This window comes from Scardinius erythrophthalmus, assembly GCF_964197995.2.
Source record: "Scardinius erythrophthalmus genome assembly, chromosome: 1".
NCBI classification, from domain to species: Eukaryota; Metazoa; Chordata; class Actinopteri; order Cypriniformes; family Leuciscidae; genus Scardinius; species Scardinius erythrophthalmus.
Window position 1 is genome coordinate 64,445,545 of NC_138221.1, and position 22,399 is coordinate 64,467,943.

The 22,399-nt window shown below is 37.9% G+C and overlaps 1 protein-coding gene across 3 annotated transcripts in view; it reads right to left on the bottom strand.

Annotated features, from left to right (window-relative positions):
* Positions 1-127: 127 nt before the first annotated feature.
* Positions 128-22,399, bottom strand: part of LOC308702097 (NACHT, LRR and PYD domains-containing protein 3-like) — a 56,807-nt gene continuing 34,535 nt past the window's right edge. For 2 of the 3 annotated variants that reach the window (XM_081384744.1, XM_081384742.1), the window contains 3 exons: positions 16,457-16,618; positions 11,599-11,645; positions 128-2,164 (listed from right to left, as the gene is read on the bottom strand). In XM_081384744.1, the coding sequence (XP_081240870.1) occupies positions 1,602-2,164; positions 11,599-11,645; positions 16,457-16,618 (772 nt within the window). In that variant the 3' untranslated portion in view covers positions 128-1,601. Of the gene's footprint in view, positions 2,165-5,346; positions 6,105-11,598; positions 11,646-16,456; positions 16,619-22,399 lie in introns of those variants that run through there. The other variant, XM_081384743.1, reaches the window with a different exon arrangement.

The window sequence follows — 22,399 nt, forward strand, 5'->3', positions numbered from 1 at the left end:
TCTGTCATCTTGTGTTCTCTCTCCTCTGAGTGTTCAGATCCTGCTGGTTTATTTACCGGACTATAAGTCGCATCAGTCAAAAAAATGCGTCATGAAGAGGAAAAAAAACATATATAAGTCGCACTGGACTATAAGTCGCATTTATTTATAAATTTATTTCACAAAATCCAAGATCAAGAACAGACATTTAATCTGGAAAGGCAAGTTATTCAACTACACAGAACAACAGGCTGAGTAGGTGTCCGGTGTGTGAACGCAACACATTAACAGTTCTTCAGCTACACAATAGCATAAAGAACATATACCTGGGAGGCTGAATAGCCTAATTAACATAAGCCAGCGAGTCCAACAAGCAAGTTACCAGTAAACAAGTTCACCAAGCTCCCGCAATCTCATCCCACATCTTCTTCTTCATTTCTTCATCCTTGGTGTCGCTTCTGAACAACTCCGCCATAGAGCGCCTCTCGCGGCTGTAGACGGTGATGCTTTCTCTTGGTTCAGAGTTCAACATCCACTCTGTGTTTTTAATAACTCCTCTTAATACACAGCATGTGAACTCGTAGCACATTATGCACATTTTCTGTTTGGATTATTCAAATGATCAAATACATTTGCTAGAAGAGCCGACTGAACTGAAGACTAATGCACTGTGCTTGACTTGGACGATTGGCAAATATAGATTTTATTTTTTTAAACTCGAAACTGAATAATGCAAAATAATTAATTTCCGAGATGAAAACTGGACTCTGAATTAAATATGAAGCATAATGAGGCTGAACTCTTATTAAGAGCATTTCTCATTTCTATCAGAGAAAAGAGAAACACTTAATATTAAATACACTCGAGACACTGATTAATATATACAATTTATTATAAAGTTTCAGACGGAAATACATGATAACTGCTATATAGATTTGAACCCAGTTTTAATAATTTTATAGAATGTTTTAACAAAATACTAGACAAATCAAGTTAGTAATGTATTAATATATATTCTGTCATATTTAAACTCTTCAGAGGAATGAATGTGCGGCGAGAGTCAAACAGGTTTAACACAGTCTAGAGTTCAGTCATAAACACGTGTTTCTCCAGCAGAGCTTCTGAACGCTGGATCATTCTGTGACTCTAATACAGTAAAATCACATGATCTCCTGAAGATACATCCTGAGGAATATTACACAATATTAATGTGGACAATACAGTCAAGCCTGAGCAGCAAGTGTGTGTGTGTGTTTGTGTCTCTTTCCTGTTAGACTGACAATACAGTCAAGCCTGAGCAGCAAGTGTGTGTGTGTGTGTGTCTCTCTCCTGTTAGACTGACAGAGAGTGTGTGTGTGTATGTGTGTGTTTCAGTCAGTGTGTGTGTGTGTGTGTGTGTGTGTGTGTGTGTCTCTCTCCTGTTAGACTGACAGAGAGTGTGTGTGTGTATGTGTGTGTTTCAGTCAGTGTGTGTGTGTGTGTGTGTGTGTGTGTGTGTGTGTGTGTGTGTGTGTGTGTGTGTGTGTGTGTGTGTGTGTGTGTGTGTGTGTGTGTGTGTGTGTGTGTGTGTGTGTGTGTGTGTGTGTGTTAGTCAGTTGTGTGTGTTTCCGTCAGTATGTGTGTTAGTCAGTTAGTTGTGTGTGTGTGTGTTTAATGTGACACAGAGACACTGAAGAGTTAACATTATAAAGTCTAAATCCAGCATAGAGGGGTTCAGTGAATGTGTGTGTGAATGTGTGTAAGTGTGTGAGTGTGTGTGTGTCAGAGACGCTGTAGAAGGACAGAGTGCCGGCCGACACGTCCACACACACTCCTGCTCTCTTACAGGATCCTGAACCAGCAGAAACAGCAGTGGAGATACTATTGTGCCAGACAGAGAGTGTGTGATCAGAGCATTCAAGACTCCAGGACTTCTGATTATATCCAAACACACAGTCATCACTCCCTCCTTTCCTCTTGATTCCTTTATATGACACTGATATACCAGGATAATCTCCACTCCATTCAGCCTCCCAGTAACAGCGTCCAGTCAGACTCTCTCCACACAGAACCTGATGAACATCAAATCTCTCTGGATGATCAGGATACGACTGACTCTCTCTCTCACACGTCACCTTTCTGTTCTCCTCAGACAGAACGAGATCAGTGTGTGCTGTGTTTGGATCCAGTGTGAGATCAACGGCATCTGAACACAAGAACACACACATTACAACACCAACATTTACAACCAGATCAAAAAGTTCTTGATGTTGATTTGATATGGAGTTTATTAAATGATTTTAATTTGAATTGTGTAAATTTGAGTGTAATTGACAAAATTTTATATTATGTGGAAATAATTAATTTAATTATCAATCACATCGAAACATTTTACAATCCTACTAGCCCTTTATTTATATTTAAAGCCATTCTAATTGATTTGGTGAGGAACATTAGCATTTGCAGACCCTGTCATGCTGTTGGCCACATGCCACTGCAGTTGATGCATATCGCAGTATTAAGGCTAACGATTAATCGATTAATTGATCGTTAATTTAAACGACGATCGATCATGGGAATTTGTGAAAATTGACATCCCTACTTTGTACGTATATTGAACATTTGAAATTTAATGAATTGAAATGTTTTTATGTCTGAATTTCATAGACATGTATTTGTTTTTCGTTCTGAAAACTTATCCAGAGATTTACTGAGAAAGACTGGCCAGAAAGTTTGAAGGTTTTGAAAGAAATACAGTCTTGATCGAGAGATAGATAGATAGATAAGTGTAAGTGTTTGCTCTAAGTGTTTACTAGGCAGTTACTAGGATGTTCAAGGTGGTTGCTATGGTGTTCTGGGTGGTTGCTATGGTGTTCTGGGTGGTTGCTAGACAGTTGCTAGGTGATTGCTAGGTCACTCTAAGTCTTTGCTAGGCAGTTACTAGGATGTTCAAGGTGGTTGCTATGGTGTTCTGGGTGGTTGCTAGGCAGTTGCTAGGTGGTTGCTAGGCCACTCTAAGTGTTTACTAGGCAGTTACTAGGATGTTCAAGGTGGTTGCTGTTGTGTTATGGGTGGTTGCTATGGTGTTCTGGGTGGTTGCTAGGCAGTTGCTAGGTGATTGCTAGGTCACTCTAAGTCTTTGCTAGGCAGTTACTAGGATGTTCAAGGTGGTTGCTATGGTGTTCTGGGTGGTTGCTATGGTGTTCTGGGTGGTTGCTAGACAGTTGCTAGGTGATTGCTAGGTCACTCTAAGTCTTTGCTAGGCAGTTACTAGGATGTTCAAGGTGGTTGCTATGGTGTTCTGGGTGGTTGCTAGGCAGTTGCTAGGTGGTTGCTAGGCCACTCTAAGTGTTTACTAGGCAGTTACTAGGATGTTCAAGGTGGTTGCTGTTGTGTTATGGGTGGTTGCTATGGTGTTCTGGGTGGTTGCTAGGCAGTTGCTAGGTGATTGCTAGGTCACTCTAAGTCTTTGCTAGGCAGTTACTAGGATGTTCAAGGTGGTTGCTATGGTGTTCTGGGTGGTTGCTATGGTGTTCTGGGTGGTTGCTAGACAGTTGCTAGGTGATTGCTAGGTCACTCTAAGTCTTTGCTAGGCAGTTACTAGGATGTTCAAGGTGGTTGCTATGGTGTTCTGGGTGGTTGCTAGGCAGTTGCTAGGTGGTTGCTAGGCCACTCTAAGTCTTTGCTAGGCAGTTACTAGGATGTTCAAGGTGGTTGCTGTTGTGTTATGGGTGGTTGCTATGGTGTTCTGGGTGGTTGCTAGGCAGTTGCTAGGCCACTCTAAGTCTTTGCTAGGCAGTTACTAGGATGTTCAAGGTGGTTGCTGTTGTGTTATGGGTGGTTGCTATGGTGTTCTGGGTGGTTGCTAGGCAGTTGCTAGGTGATTGCTAGGTCACTCTAAGTCTTTGCTAGGCAGTTACTAGGATGTTCAAGGTGGTTGCTATGGTGTTCTGGGTGGTTGCTAGGGTGTTCTGGGTGGTTGCTAGACAGTTGCTAGGTTACTCTAAGTGTTTGCTAGGCAGTTACTAGGCTGTTCTGGCTGGTTGCTGGGCAGTTACAAGGGTGTTAAAGGTGGTTGCTAAGGTGTTCTGGGTGGTTGTTAGACAGTTGCTAGGCAGTTGCTAGGTTACTCTAAGTGTTTGCTAGGCAGTTACTACAGTGTTCTTGGTGGTTGCTATGGTGTTCTGGGTGGTTGCTATACAGCTGCTAATAGTTGCTAGGTGACTAAGTGTTTGCTAGGCAGTTGCTAGGGTGTTCTGGGTGGTTGCTATACAGCTGTTAAGTAGTTGCTAGGTGACTAAGTTTTTGCTAGGCAGTTGCTAGGGTGTTCTAGGTGCTTGGTTTTCATAAGTCTGCATTATGTTCTGGTGCTGAAATATGGCTTATTCATGATGTTATACGGTTGCTAAGGAGCTCTAAATGGTTGCTAGGATGTGGCTAGACAGTTATATTATAGATATATTATATTATGGTATATATTAATAGTATATATTATTATAGAATATATACTATTAGAATAAACTAATAGACTGGATGTCTGTCAGAATCAAAAGACAAATCCACTCGTCTCTATGATGATCTGATTCACACACGCACCGTAAACACATAATCGTTCAGGAACTGTCAATGACTGATGAACAAAAAACGCGAAATTACAGTAAAATATCCAGATTGAAATAAAGTGCACAAGTTTTCATTAAACGTTTTACAGAAACACTTATTTTACAGGAATTTCCTGAATTATTACTAACAAACACATTCACTGTAAAATAAAACACACACACACACACACACACACACACACACACACACACACAGATGAATGCAAGTATAATTCAGTGCCTGAGAAATAAAGCAAATAAAAAGCATCATGCAGAATATCATCAGTGTTTCTCTCCTGAACTGAAGCACAGGCTCGACTCTGACAAACACAATCACACACACACACACACACACACACACACACACACACACACACACACACACACACACACACACACACACACACACACACACACACACACACACACACACACACACACACACACACACACACACTTTCTGCATCTCCACTTATTACAGACTTTATTTCTTTCCTGCTGAAGTTCTTATTGAGAATTACCAGTTCAGATGTTGATGTTGATATTAAAGTTGTGTTCAGTGTTTGCTTTAGTTGCTCTTGACTCTCGAGTTTTGAACATTAGTTTCTCTCCGACTGCTTTAACTGTGTGTTTCTGACACATGTGTGTTACGGCAAACACACCAGAGAAACTGATCAGATGTTGGTCAGTGTTTAGTGATGATGGTCATCATTTAGTGATTCACTGATACCAGAGTCTAATCTCTGATTAAACTAGTTCATATTAGTTGTTAACTTCACATGCCAATACTAATGAAAATGCAGAAAACGTTTAGACAGGATCATGTAGACTCACACAGACATCAAGAATCAGCGAATGAATCTCAACAATAATGACAATCAACAAAATATTCAGAAAAACTCTGAAGTCACAAAACGAGCTCTGCTGATTGGTCCCGTGACGATGACGTAATATGATGCGTGCGCTGAGGCTCCGCCTTCTTTCACACTGAACTCTTCTCTGACTCATTTCATCTGTTGATGCTGTCGAGGAAAGATCTCCACGGGTGAAGACATGAACACACTGGAGAGCCGCTTTATAGTAGGAAATGAAGTTGTGCTTCTGATAATCTGAGGCTCTGACACTGTTGATCATGTTTAATACTGTAAAGCTGCTTTTCAAGCAATATATTGAATAACATGCCATATAAATAAACGTGACTTTACTGGAGTGCTAATTTGCAGAGCTCATGCTAACATGCCCCTGTTGTTCTGATCAGATGCTTTTACCGCTAAAGCCAGAGACACATTAACGACTGAAACATTCTTAGACACTTACAGAGTTTCCAACAACTAGAGCAGATTTTTTCAACACCGACACGATCCCAGCCGAGGAATAAGAGTCTTATCCAGACAAATCATCAGTCATTCCTAAGGCCCTGCATCTCTCTCTGTGTGTGTGTGTGTGTGTGTGTGTGTGTGTGTGTGTGTGTGTGTGTGTGTGAGTGTGTGTGAGTGAGAGAGAGAGAGATAGATAGAGAGAGAGATGCAATGCAATGCAGTCTACCTGAGGAAAGACGTTATCAAAAATCTTTCACTATGTAAGGGTTAATGCCCGACGAGGTGTCCATTATCAGGTTTTAATGGACGACGGCGAGGCGTGAACCGTCCGATAAGCGCAGCGGAGGTCCATTAAAGCCTGATAATGGACACCTCGAAGGGCATTAACCCGCTTATACCATGGTTACTTACGAAAGAAAGAAATAGTTAATCAATTAATAACACTTTAATGTGTTTTAGAGTAAAAATCGTGAGGGTTTTTATTTATTAAGTCGAGCGCACTATTTAATATCTCCCGTATACAGGCGTTGCCAAGCAACGTGGCCACAGCGACCTGGGGCCGGTTTCACAAAGATAGACTTTGACTATGGCTTAGATATAGTAGATAGTCAGACTTCAGATAGACATCTAAATCAGACCATTGCACAAAGCACTTAAGACTCATGCTGAGTCCCAATTCGCATACTATCCGTCCTAAATACTATGCGAAACTAGAATTAGTACGTCCCAAATCGTAGCATGTTGAAATGAGTATTCCAAAGATACCCGGATGGTCTACTATTTCCGGTTAGAATTCGAAGTGCAGATCAATGCACACTCTAACGGCTAATATTGCCCACAACCCATTGCGTGCGGGAGGGAGGAGCTTTGCGGTGATGATGGTGATGTAAACCTGGCAGTCAGATGCAGCAACGGAGATGCGCCCTCAGTTTTTAAGTGTAAGAATTCAAATGTTTAACCCTAATTAAAGTTATATTTTATTGTCTCGTAATATTAATGGGTTTATGTTGTGCCAAAAAAGTACCGTGTTTATCTTGTAGGGTCCGATGAAGATACCGAGCGCCTCATTGCAGGCTACAAAACAATAAATAAAAAGGCTCTAGTACAGTGTCATGCAAGTGTCTTTTTTTATGTATTTCTTTTGATGTTTCTGTCTGACTTACTTGTAGTAATACTGTGGCTGTACATATGTTAACTTTATCAGTCCAATCAAAAGAAACATGGTTACTACACTTTTACTATAGTAAAAGCATGGTTCATTTTCATCGGGGTATTTTTAAGTATAATACATAAGTATAAGATTAAGTATAAAATACGTTAAACAATAGTTACACTATAAACTTTAAATATTTTAACTCAGAAAATAAGTAGCGCTAGCTTTCGTTACACACATTTGCACATGAACGTCAGAACCAGCCGCCTCACAAACGACCTGCGTTTGGTTGATCTACGACGACGCCCTACTTCACTCCTCAATTTGGTAAACACGTTGTAAATGTATTGTGGAAAAAAAGATGGGAATAGTAGCTAAATAAAATTATATTGGATATAAGAATGATGAAATGTTAAATGTTTTGTTAACAGTCGAGGTGTGCGTAACTAGGCAACCACGTTCAAGTTCACGTTGCATGACGTCATCGAAGTATGTCCCAGAACGTGCATACTTTTTTGCTACACACTCAAAAGTATGTACTTTTTCATCACAAAAAAAGTACATACTTTTAGGTCGTAGTATAAGTAGGCGAATTGGGACTCAGCATCTGACTATCTTAAGTAGGACTACACTGCAATGCATTCTGGGTAAAATAAGACACTTTTCAAAACAAAAAACATGGCGGATCGAGTAAGTGCATTCAACCACTCAGTGCAGTTTACCCCAGCGGAAAATATGTGTTTGTTGGAGGAGTATAAATGACGGAGTATGTTTTTATGTTTCCACTGTTCGATCGCGCCCGTGCCTCTCTCTCTCTGACACACACACACACACACACACACACACACACACACACACACACACACACACACACACACACACACACACACACACACATTCAAGCATTACAATCTTGACATCGCAGACTGTTATTATGCAGCATTCACACCAAACGCGAGCGTCAAATTCTTGTCTAGCTCGACGCTTGAACATTTTGAATCCATTCGCGCGTCCAAGGCGAATAGGACGCGCGTATAAAGCGAGCGTTTGAAGCGAAATAGACGGGCGTTCGGAGCTATGACTCCACTATGACTCTACTACCCCCTGTTGCGTCCACTGTTTAGACTATGAAAGGGAGCGCGTCGATCGTTGCTCGCGTTGACTGTAATGGCCCTAACAGTTACAAGGACATTTTACTTGGGAATGTAGAGGTAGAAACAAGAAGAAATGTTTAAATTATGAGCCATTTTCCCTTTTCTTTTGGCAGTTTGTAATGTAACTGATTGTTACTGCTGGTTGCCAAGGTAACATAGAGTCTTAGACCTAAGTTAGCCTGGGGGTAAGGTGTCTAATTTTTTTGGTCTAAATTAAGTCAGTCTTTATTTTTGTGAAACAGTCTAACTTGCAATAGACTAGTCTATGAGCTAATTTTAGACTTGTCTAACACTCTAGACCGTCTAAAATAGCTTTGTGAAACCGGCCCCCCGACCGCAGCAGTTGTTCAGTGAGTTTGAGCCAGCGCAATCATTTAGAACTGTCATCAGGCAAATTGACAGGACGCCTTTCCTAGGTGTACATTATCACTTTTTAACGGACACCCTGCAGCCAATCAGAATCGAGTATTCACCCAGACCATGGTATAATGTAAGTTAATGTTAGATAGAGAAAAACATTTTACATTAAAGTTACTTGTACCGTAGGCTACTTGGACCTCGTTATTGAAACACGAAATAACCAATAAAATCTCAAGCACCAAAAGCAGCCCATACTAATCATCTAAGTTCTCTTTATCTGGAGAGTATGCACTTTTCATTTATTCATACATGGTTGCAAAAACATTTAGGCCTAGTTCAAAATTTTAAGTGCCATTGTTTAAATGCTTTTTTTTAAAGACATTTAATTATTGTGCTTTTAAATTTTATGCCATCTATGTATCTTCCTGACCAAAAAAAAAAAAAAAAAAAAGTTTGTTTATTGTTTTGAATATAGAGGTTGATGATACAGTAATATTCGTTGGTATAGCAATATATTTAAAATGGGTAAAATTCAACAATTTGAACATGGAGCCACATTATATCATGGGCATGGGCCTTTAAAATGAAGATTACAAAAAAAAAAGTTTATTAAGAATGAGAATACAGAGGGATATTAAGATATCTTTATTACTTTTAGAGTTACAGGCACACAAACTTTGGAAAAAAAACTATTTAAGGCACTAAGTAATGTTCAATTGTGTTGATAGAAAAAAAAAGATACATTTCTAGTTTCAACATTATTTGTTCTTCAGAAAAAGTGCGACCATTGAAAATGTAAACTAATTTACTCATGGAGCCACATTAACATCCCTATACTGGGACTTAAAAATTAAGAAACCAAAAGAAAGTTTGTAAAGAATTAGAATCTAAAAGGATATTAAGATATTTTTAATATGAGTTGCAGGCATGCAAACTTTGGGCAAAAAACAAAAGTAGTGCTTTTTGCCATTTTTAAAATGTCAGCGTTGGCATAGCTATAATGAAACCAATATGGCTGAAGTCAACCAATAGACCTAACAATCTCTGTGTAAAAGTAAAATAATGCTGCAGTGTAACCCCCCTGTAATCTGACTCCAAATCTTAGGTGAAAATTGTCATTTTGACCCATTTTACAAAACTGTAAATTACTCAGTAAATATCCATCACATGTAGCCTAATATTTTGGCTTTCTTCCTCATTTACGTTTGTCTTTTTTCAGAATATTTTCTTTTAACAAAATAAAAAATGAGCCGGGAAAGTTTCTGAAATTTGGTTGATTTTTCCGAAATGACCCACATGTGTTTGTCTGAGAACCTTTATACATCTCTTGTACACATATTTAACTGCAGATGCTGAAATGATGCACTGTGTGGTACAGTACAAATATTTTGAGTGTCCATTATTCTGTCCCTTATTTTCCTATAAAAAAAACACGATTGTCCCTTAGTTTCCTTTCCATAAGTTGGCAACCCTAGTGACAGAGATAGTGTGAGAGAGTGTTTGTATGTGTGTGTGTGTGTGTGCGTGCTAGCTTCGCAAGCACCATGGCCGTAGCCAGCTATGAGGTCACCGAGGTCCGGACCTCGGTCATTTTTTTATATTCAAAAATAAAATTTCAAGCTCTCTGAATGATTAATTAGCCGTTTAAACCGCGTCATATGTGTGTTTGCAATTTATGTCGCTGCGAGAAGGTAGATCAGTGAACGGGGCTTGAGAGCGTGTTGTGAGCATAGACTGTAAAAAATGCGGCAGAGCGCTTTATGTCACTTTATTATAATTTATAAATAAAGCGCAAAAGAAACTACAAGCATGATGCAACAGCATCGTAGTTGATGTCAATTTGAAAGTCATGAAATGACCAAAAAGTGCCAATAAACTTTTTTTTCTTTTACATTTCCGATAATGGCGCGTATAATTTGCACTAAGTGCCTGTCTTTTTAGCAAAAAAGGCACCCACAACTAAATAGCTACAGTTGCACGGGTCGTTGGGCGTGCGTGAGGTGCTTGAAACTAAGTAGCTTTTGACGCGTTCGACTCGAGTTCGAATCCGCCTTTTGCCGAACTCGCTCTTCTCCCTCTTCTCCCTTTTCCCAATACACATGAGATGTAAAATGTATAGCCTAACATAAAGGTCTCTAGCGTTATATTTTGCCAACGAACTAATATCGAAACCGTGATATGGTTTTGTGCTTTATAAAACAGCACAAGACTTTAAGTATCCTATATAGGCATTATGTTTGTGCTGCGTGATTTAAAGAAAAGTGCGCACTTTGCTCACGCGATCAAAGGGTTTATTTCTTGCAAGTGAAGACATTAGGACAAAAGTATTGTAATTTTCCTATAGTGTAATGTAAAATATACTTTTGAAATATTCATTTTCATTTATTAGGCTATATGGATTTTATGTCATAGGAATAATTATAGAAATCATTATTATATTATTATACTAATTGTTTGGCATACTAAAACACCAGTTATAATGTAATGTAGACTGAAACTCCATATCATAACTAAAAAATATGTTTGAGCCCCCTTTAATGTCCAGGTACAAGTCAATGTTTTTTATTTGTGCACAGTTCATGGGTTGAAGCCCGTTGAAGCTCTTAATTTTGAGCTCTCAAAGAGCACCAGATTGATGCATTTAACCTTAAAATGTACAAAATTTTCTTGCGGGGGAGCATGCCCCCGAACCCCCCTAGAGGGACAGAGGTTTACCCAACATAGTTTTACAAAATCCTATATGGGAAAGATCTATCATTTATGAACTTTACTCCAGCATAGTACAACAAAGTTCCTTTTAAGTCAGTAAACTAAAACTCTTAATGCAAAATTAAAATGTCCTTGGACAAACTATACATTAGGCCTGCCTAAGGGGGGGCCTACAAGACATTGATTGTGCCCAGGGGCCTCTGAATTCTTAATCCGGCCCTGCACCTCACCTCGGACCTCACTAATTTTCAAACCCTGGTTACGGCCTTGGCAAGCACCACTAATAATAATCAAGCCAACATAACAAAACACCAAAAACTAAAACTGTGTGTTTGTGGACTTACATCTGCGTGGTCCTGCTGACATCCTGATCTCTCCTCCGTGATCCACACTATAAAACACACAAACTCAGTATGTTCCATTATATTAGTGAGGACATTGCATAGACCTTTAATTTCATATCAGGTTAATGCTATTTTCTGTGGCCAAGGCCAACTTAAGCCTCACTCCCAAACACAGAAACACTAGATTTAAGATTAATTCATTTTATATTATTTTTAACTGGTGAGGACCAGTAAAATGTCCTCGCTATGTCATCTTTCTATTTCACTATATTGGTGAGGACATTTGGCCCTCACATGTACAGCCAAACCTGCACACACACACACACACGTTTCTAATTTTGTGACCAAACATTTGTGGCCACACTTATTATTACTAGGGGTCCAAGCACCGAAAATGAGAACATAAATAGTAAAACTAAGAAGGATGATCTATTAAAATAAGGTGATTTTCATATTGGGTTAAACTCCTCTTAGGAGCATGATAAATAATTCCATTTTGAATATTTTAATAACAGTTTATATTAGTGTTGTCAAAAGTACCGGTACCAAGTCGGTACTGAAATTTTTTAAATGTGACGATACCAGCATTTCTGTAGTACCGGTAGTAAGTTACCGAGTACCGGGTATATTCGGCAGCTGCTTTCAGTCGCTCCGTGTTTATCTAAGCGCGCGGCTCCAGACTAACTTTTTTACTAGGAGCACTGTCTGTAGCCGATATATTCCACAATATATATATATATATATAGTGTCTGTGAATATTAAACCGCAAAAAGACTATTTAAATATTAACCCTGCATGTTCTGCTTGTCTCTGTTTGAATGAATGGCGCAGACGCGCGGTTTCATTTACCTCAAACACACACAGTGAAGCACGAGTGACGCTCGCGCTGTTTTCAGTCTCTGCTGCCTCACGATATGATGACATGATAAAAATTCATCTCCAGAGCCACTCTGAGAGTCACTTCATGAGCATTTTACCGTTTAATTTGAGAAAAACCATCGTCATATCATACACACACAGAAACTCAAAGGTCTTCACGGCAACCCGTCAAAATAAAAGTTCGGTTTAACTTGAAGAAATTGACAGAAATAATTATATTAGGCTACTGTACAGTAGATTTAGCCACGTCTCCATGTATTTAAAATACTACTACTAATAATAATTATAATAATGTGTGCATTTGAAGGTTGCTTATGTTTCACTTGATATTTTTATAAGTAGTATTTACGTTTAAACAACATAGCCTTCAGTGCTTATATGTATAATTTACTTCATAATAAGTCATTGAATTGAATTTAATATTTTTTTAAATAGTTAGCCTAAATAAAATAGAAAAATAGTTCCAACAGATTTTGCTGTGGTACCGAAATTGGTACTGAGAACCGTAAAATTTTAATGGTATCGGTACCGACTACTAGAATTTTGGTACCGTGACATCCCTAGTTTATATATGAAAAGAGAAGTAACTTCCTTAATGTCGAGAGTTTTTAGCTGTGTATCGTGAGAGTGGGAATGGACCGATGCAGCTTAAAAAAAGGACGTAGCAAAGGGAGAAGAGGAAAATGTGTGCGCTAAAAAGGTGAGAATGAGTGTGTAATCTGTGGTGAGAGACTAGCGAATGAAAGCATGAAGCTCTGCAAATTCAGGAGACATCAGAGCACAAATACACAAAGACGGTTTGTAAACAGAGAACCCATCGAGAAACTCTACTACTCTACTATTCTTTTGTAAAGTTTCCCTATATAGTGACATTTCTATTTGATTTGACCCTTGATGTAACTTGATGTAATGATGTAAGCTCTTGCAGAAGTTAAAGTGTGCTGCGTAACACAAGAATGAACCTCATTGGTTCTCACAGGCATCAAGCAAACATACTTGAGCTTCCGTTTACACACAACTGATGTGAGTTGATGAATGTTTATATGTGAATATAGGAAAAATTAAATCTGTTCATCATATAAAGTGATCGAGTCTCTTCAGAAAATGTGGACTAAACCACTCAACTCATATGGATTAGTTTTACGATCTCTTTATGAACGTTTTGAAGCGTTTTGTCAGTTACACAGACTGTCTATGGAGGGTCAGAAAGCTCTCAGATTTCATCAAAAAGATGTTCATTTGTGTTCAGAAGACTATTTTTTTAAATAGGGCTGTCGCAGTGAAGGAATTTCCCTTGCTGTAATTTTGAGTGGCGTGATATGCAGTATTATCACTATCTATTTATTTATTTGTTGCTATATAAATAAGTGTTACGATGTGGTCAGCATACACAAAAAACCGACGACATATTCAGTGACCAATGTAACCGAAACTAAACAGTGTTTAAACAGGAAGTGAAGTGAAATGTAGAGAATGTCAAAATAAGGGTCCACATAACAGAACATAAACCTGACAATAAGCTCGTTTGGCTATTTTTATATGGCCATATTGTGCCAGAACGCCCACCACACACCAGCTTACTGGTGGAGAGGAGACAGAGTGATGAAGCCAATCAGTATATGGGGATGATTAGGAGGCCATGATAGACAGAGGCCACTGGGTAAATTTGGCCAGGATGCCGGGGTTACACCCCTACTCTTTCGAAAGACATCCTGGGATTTTTTTGTGACCACAGAGAGTCAGGACCTCGGTTTAACGTCTCATCCGAAGGACATCCGAAGGACAAATTAGCATCTGGTTTAAGACATGCTTGTTTTCGGCAGTAAATAATGGTGCAAACACCAGTACATTGATGAGCGCAAACTTTAGTAAATCACCTTGCGTGAATCATTTAAATACTCTCCTCCTATAAATTCTGCATCTGAAAGGGAAATTCCAACAAATGTATATACAATAAGGTCAGCCACAAAAATGACTGTGTCCACGCCTTTCAGCGCTAATTTTTCACTGTGTGTCTTTAGTACAGAAGTGCCCACACTTTTTTGCTTGATGATCTACTTTTAAAATGATCAACACAATGAGATCTACCAACTACCAACTAAAAAACACAGTTTAATAAAAAAAAAAAAAAAATACACTTCAAATGCTTGTTGCTACTACTGCATGTAATCTTGTAATTAAGGAGAAAAATAATAATAAATGTTCATTGTTGATATTCAATTTTAACACTAAACTCAAAATACCTACAGCTCAAAAGATTACAATAGCCAGGGCATTTTGCCTTATTCTGATGACTTGCACTGACTGGAATCAGACAGTTTTGTATAATCCGGGCAGAAGCTGCTGATAGCTAGTCTCAAACAGGCCTCCACATTGTCATCAGTCATGGTGGACCGGTGTTTTGATAATTTTCAAATGGTTAGAAGAATTTATGAATGAATGAATGTCATTTGTGTACGCTACCGATTCCAAATACTGTTAGCTTCACAATTTCGCGCTCTGTTCTCCGAAGCTCTTGAGCTGGAAAGCAGAAGCAGGCTAGTTGTCATGGCAACCGAATAAACAAAAATCACGCCTAGTCAAAATTCATTCGTCAAGTGCAAGTCAGACAGAAACTAAAAGGAGAAGGAAGGACAATGCTATATTGATTTTTATTCAAATTTAACAAAAGCATATTTTAAAATTATGTGCGATCTACCAGCATTGTCTTTGCGATCGACTGGTAGATCGCGATCGACCTGTAGATCGCGATCGACCTATTGGGCACCCCTGCTTTAGTACATCCTGATAGTAGTTTTTTAACACCAAAAGAGGGTTTGCGCTGGCCCTAAATCTGGCCCTATATCTTAGCTTAGACTATAGGTCTTACTTCATTTTTAATTGATTCCATTTTAATGGTTTAATTAAATTGTAATAACCAATGATTTAAAATGTAATGATTTAAGCAAAACTTTCTTCAAAGGTTAAACCAACCTTTTATTTTGTGTGTGAGAGAAAGATATGCGTTTTTATTATATGACGATAGTTTTTCTCAAATGAAGGCTGAAAACTTTGCAAGCGTCATGCGTGCCTCAGTGTGTGTGTGTGTGTGTGTGTGTGTGTGTGTGTGTGTTAAATGAAACCGCGCACGTCTGCGCCATTCATTCACAGAGACATGCAGAACATGCATGATTCCTATTTAAATAGTCTTTATGCGGCTTAATATTCACAGACACTAGTCTTTATCGCGATTTTATTTAAGTTTACTGACCTACTTTTCATCCAAGATCTGACAAAGTCCATGTTATACAGTAAATTCGGTTTTCCGCATAGCAGGAACGAAATCATATGGCCCTATGGTTGCCAACCGCCGTAAAACACGAAGAAGAAGAAGTCACCGTCACTTACTGATCCAGCATCAGTGATAGCAGTTGTATTTCCGATTTGAGCTTGAGCTTTAGAAATTCTTGGGAAAATGTAGCTCGTGTGGACACTTGATCAAAAAAAAGAGCTTTACTGAAAAGCAATTTGATTCAGAAAACCGTGACGCTACCACCACACTACTGAGAAATGGAGTTAAATTAGTAGTATCACTACTTGTAACGTCACTACTTGTAGCGACGCTACTGCCCAACACTGCATATCGTGCAACACTAGACAATGGCATAAGCGGGATAATCCATGGCTAGGTGTGTATTATACAGCTTTAATGCACTTCGCTTTGTTTCAGGTGGTACTTTGCCTTTATATCATGTAATGCACTTCTAGTCGAGGATTATCTCTTACATATTAAATGGCAATATGCAAATTACTGATAAAAAATTGTGTTTCAATTCACATGCAGTTATATACTTTTTTAACTCAAGCACTGTCAGCCATGTACATCACTGTTTAATTACAGGCTGTTTATTATAAATATAAACTGGGCTTTTTGAGCAGTGTGAAAAAAAAAAAAACTTATCTCGACATCAGACATGATGATTGTTACTGCTCTACATACTTGAGTTTGTCCAGATGTTTGAGTGTATCAGAGAGCAGCTTCAGTCCTGAATCTCCTGGGTGATTGTAGCTCAGATCCAGCTCTCTCAGGTGTGAAGGGTTTGAACTCAGAGCTGAAGCCAGAGCAGCACAACCTTCCTCTGTCACCTTGCAGCCAGATAATCTACAACAACAGTGAGTGTTAATGTTAGTGTGCTTCATTTTAATGATTTTTAAAGATTTTTAATTGTAGATTTTATGTTCTCATCAATATGCAAACATGTGATCAGCTAAAGACAAAAAAGAAGGAAATCCATTTTTTTCCACCATTCAAAATGACTAAACAACAACTATTATTATTATATTGTTATTTATTGTTATTTAAATGTAAATCCAATAAAGCAATCTAATGCTATTGCAATATGACAGCACTGTAAAAAGAATTACAATTTTTCAAAGACAACGCTAATAATGTGATAATCTATTTGTTAGTTGAACACAGTTTTATTTATTTTATTTTTACATTATTTACAATGGTGTAGTAGTGACTTAGGTGGTGGACATACTGTGAATTTATCCCACCCATGTACATGTGTACACACATACAAGTAAATGTATTTGTTTAGTGCAGGGGTGCTCAATACGGTTCCTGGAGATCTACCTTCCTGCAGAGTTCAGCTCCAACACTGATCAAACACAACTAAAGCAGCTAATTAAGATCTCAGGAGCACCAATTACAGACAGGTGTGTTGAATCAGGGTTGGATCTGATCTCTGCAGGTAGGTGGACTGGTGCTTCTGGTCTAGTGTATATTGCTATTTGTTTATTAAGCACACTTGTAGTCCTGATGTTCATAGACAACTAACCTATATACACTCAACCCAAAATACACACATGCAAAAGACATGTCCACTTTGATTTACAACATTCATTTACATGGAAACATGCTATAAATCTCATCAGCCTCTCTTCACAATATGACACCATTTTAAATATCAATCAAGCATTTTTTAAACAATAACACTTAAAAAATAGAACCAGATGTTGTTGCAACCATATACAAAATAAAATGCAATTTCTTCTTTCTTTTTTCACAGAATTTTGAGAATGGTTGGCTGATGGTGCTTGAGACATTGGGTTCCCACTCTTTTGTGGACACCACATTCAAGGACTTTCAATTACTTTTTAAAGCACCTTTTATTTTATATCAAGCACAATAGACAATAAAGGTGAGTTTGTTACTGCCAATATGGACAGTATCAAAGACCTACTGTCAGAGGTGTCGCAATAGGGCAGGTAATTGCCTGGGGCCCCACATTTTAAGGGGGCCCCTGAGGGCTGATGATTTAAACAATCAGAAATGTTCATATTAAGGCCACCAAAGCAAATTTTGTCCCACCAGAGCCTTATTTGATAGGTGAGTGATGTAGATGATTGCTGCACTTGTGACAGGGCGCATGTTACTGAAAGAACGAGCTGAGAGAGAGAGAGCCCCGGCCACGCGCGGCGCACTCCCAAAGTCTTCAAACTGTCTTGCTCTCTCTCGCTCCCTCGCCAAATTATTAATCAAAATCAATTGAGAATTGACACCATGGTAAAAGATCAGAAGACCGAAGTTTCACATGGAGCATTCAGAGATTTTTTTCCTGAATTACCGCTGGGTGTGAATTGTGCTAAAAAAAGTTGCCTTATCTTCTCTGAAAAGCGTTTCGCACATTCAGCTGACATAAAAAACACTTTCAATAAACACAAAAACAGACAAACAAGCGATTGCGCCTTCTTTAGAAGGTTAACTAGTCGCAAGTTTGCGGAAAAATGCAGTTGGGTTGTCGAAGTCAAAACACTATATAAGCTGTGAGTCAAATTAACGTATTATAAATAATGTTATGTAATTTTTTTACTCTTACACTGAATGTTTGGATTTTGTGAAGGTGTGAATCATTTTTGATTAATGTTTAATATAATAAAGTTTTGTGTAATGAATTATTAACCAAGTAATTATTTTGATCCCACCCGTCTGACATGGAACAACTGCAGCTCTTTTTCTTAAATTAGTTGAGTTAACATAATTAGTTAATGAACTAATAAAATAATAAAACAAATATTAAATTAACATGCTAACTATATATTTCTATATAGTATTGCTTGTTCCACCACACAAAGGACTGTTTTTAAAGGAGAACTCCGGTCAATTTTAACATTGAGCTCATTTTTTTGGAGTGCTGTCAATACAGAGAACAACGACAAAAATTGGTGTTGCCTACACCGAGTTATTCTATTTTTAAAATTTGCACCCTGTTGACTTCAATGGGGCAAGTACTAAACCTGCTTTTAGCCTCTTAACATCCTTGATGTGTCATTACAAGTGCACAGAAAATGAGTGATTCCTTCTGAGTGAACACGAGTGAATCTGACTGCAGTAGATGTGAAAGATATGTATAAAAATTATGTTATTTAAGCCAGCGCAAATACCTGTGTTTACATGCTGTTTTCGGTAGAAGTCCAAAGTAGTAGATTGCCGAGTTCACGCGCGTGATCATAGGTAACTAAACCTATGCGCGTGAAATCTGCAACTATAACTAGTTGTCACATTTTGGGAGTCCTACCTATAATACTTTTGTCTGGACAAAACAGAAACTTTAAAGTCATTTTTCTCAGTTTCACACTCTAGCGAGTTAAAGGAACACTCCACCATTTTTTGAAATAGGGCTTATTCACTTTCTTTCCTACATTTAGATAGGTGGGCAAATGCATTTTTGTCTCAGTGCATGCATTGTTTTAGTTTGACAGGGTCGGCGCTAGCTTAGCTTAGCATAATGAATGGAATCCTTTGTTGCCTGCTAGCATGTCCTGAGTAAAAGTGATATAATTTTTTTTTAAAACCCACCTAATTACTTCTTGTGGCCTGCGTATTCACAACAAGTACAAATAGTGATGCAGATTAACACTAGGCGATTTCCTAGGCAGATATTGACTTATATATTAAGGACTATATTAGGGGGAAGCACAGGCGAAGCACTGCTACTTGGGCGTGATATCTCTGCGCCCAAGTAGCAGTGCTTCGCCTGTGCTTCCCCCTAATATAGTCCCAAGTCAATATCTGCCTAGGAAATCGCCTAGTGTTAATCTGCATCGCTATTTGTACTTGTTGTGAATACGCAGGCCACAAGAAGTAATTAGGTGTTTGTTTGTTTTTTATATCACTTTTACTCAGGACATGCTAGCTGGCAACAAAGGATTCCATTCATTATGCTAAGCTAAGCTAGTGCCGACCCTGTCAAACAAACAATGCATGCACTGAGACAAAAATGCATTTGCCCACCTATCTAAATGTAGGAAAGAAGGTGAATAAGCCCTATTTCAAAAAACGGTGGAGTGTTCCTTTAAGGTCTTTTGCCTTTGCAGGGCAGCATTATTAGGCGTTAAAATATACTCTTTAGAGGTGGTTAACAAATTATTTTGATGATGTAGGGTTTTTAAAAATTTATTTTAAGGCTTATAAGGCCTTTTTTAATAGAGTCTGGGAAACTACATCATTGCACATTGCATTCTGGGTAGTCGCTGCCATATTCTATGACACACTCAGGAGCGTACAATAATAATTTCAAATCACCCGAGAAAGAGCGAATGTATTTACGCTAATACTTTTTAAGAACTGCTTGTACTCACTTAGAATAAACTGACTAATATTTGAATCTCTTACGCACATTCGAGCAGCCGTGTGGCCAAGACACTGCACATATTCATCACATTTCATAGAAATCATATGTCCGCCTTCTATCGGACCACACATACAAGTTTGGACAAAAACAAGTTAAAAAAATGTTTAAAATTTATAAAAAACACATTTAGCCTTTAAACCTTTTTTTTAAGAAAATGGATGTCAAAATTATGAATGATTATAATCATTGATTTAAAATATGATTGTATATAATATTCTAGAGACCTTATTATTCAAAAACTTTTGGAAAGCACATTAGCTTCTTATCAATCCACTGGTTAACATTTAAAACACTGTATGAAAATATGGGCGGATCTTCGCATTGGTCTGAACAAAAACGGGTGGCGCTGAAAGAAAATGCAATTTCAATCTCTGACAATAGATGGTGCTTATGGAACGGCAGAATTATATTGGTTTCCCTGGTTGCCTCTGTAAAAAAAGCAGCCCTGAGCTTATAAACACTACTTTATTAGGCATTATTAGTTGGAACTTTGAATAACCAATTTTTATGTAGATCAATGCTGAGCCAAGCATCATTGAATTTGCCCTTCCCTGGTGCTGAGCTAGTTAAATAGCACCACACATTTATCATGCAAGGCTGCCTGCAAGTGATCAAGATCCATCCATTCATGCCGCTTTGTTTTATGCTACCCTCCCAATCAGTAGCACTGTTCCGTTCTGGCTTTTGCAGCACATAAAGGCCAATTTTTGTAATAGCACCATACTACTCAAACAAAATTTATTTTCAGTTTAATTGAAGATCTTTAAAAGACCTATGTTTGTTTTCACAGACTTTCCATGCCTTGAATCCACGTGTCTGAAATTCAAGTACTTTCAAAAACCGTGGGAACCCTGAGGAGAAATTATTGGTCATTCAATATTTTGGTAAAAAAGACTTAAAATAATAATAACAAGACTAAGGACACACTAAAATTTACGTAAATGTGAAATGTTTTTATCTATTTAACTTCTTGATTTGCATTTATACCCACTCTCAGGCTGGCGTCACTTTGCTTACCTTTGTTTATATTTACTATAGAGACTACTGTCTAAAAATATATATAATAATAAATAAAGTATACAAATTTTGAAAGGTCTAAGGGATTAGTGTCAATATACAGTCTCTATTTTACGATATACATGCTCCAGCAACAGTAATATAGTAATTTCTGTCAGGAGTAAACATAACAACAAGAAAAAGCAAGATGAATCCAATCTATTTCTCTAAAATGTCCATGAAAGTGTCCAGTAGAAAACATCCAACAGCACTTTTTGTCTACAAAAGCATTAAATCCATGAAATATTGATATATTACACATACAGTAGTTCACGCCATATTTCACCTGAACGATCTGCCCTCCATCATTGTTTTTCAAGAAATCATGCAATCTGAGCACCTTTTATGCTTTAAAACTGTACTGGACGTGTTAGAGAAGAAGTGAGGAGGAGAATGACACAGAGAGTGATGTCAGCGGCAAAATCATATCAATGGCTCATTCGGTATGCAGTGACACCTGCCATCAGCAGAATGTCTTTGTATGTATTGAGACAAAAGATTGTTTTTTGGAGACTGCATGCTGTCTGCTGCCTGAATGACTAGCCATCAGTGTAGTATTTGTGAATGTTGTGAGACAAAAGATAATGACTGTCAATCAACTTGGTTTCCGTGTATTTATGGCAATAAAAAAAATGTTTTTGAAGGCTGTAAAACACTCTTTTTTTCAAATAGGTTATGTGTAAATTTAGTTATGATGGAGCTAAAACTCAAGTGCACTGTTTGATGACAAAGTTTTTAAATAAAAACTTTTAACATCATAAAATTGTTTGTAAATATTTTAACTATATTTTTAAAGAAAAATTAATTTATAATAGTTTAATGTATATCATATTTTATTATATTAATTCTAAAAACCAAATACATTAATTTGAAGTATATATAAACTAGAAAAATAGAGCTCCAATTGTCTTATTTCAAAAGATGCCACAACTATGCACATACTCCAAACAGTTAAGGAAAGACAACCGTTTTGAGTCCAGGCATGTGATTTTTATAGTTTGGGTTCAAAAGGTGGTGCAGTTTAAGGTGTTAAAACATAACCTTACATTGGTCAAAGACGACTTCTCTTTTTGGTTATGTCTTAGGTAGATTGCATGTTGTCAGTAGCTAATAGCATCTGTCACACTAATGTGTTGTTGGCTGTTGGGATCATGAATAATAATCACGTTTTGATTTGCTAAAATTAA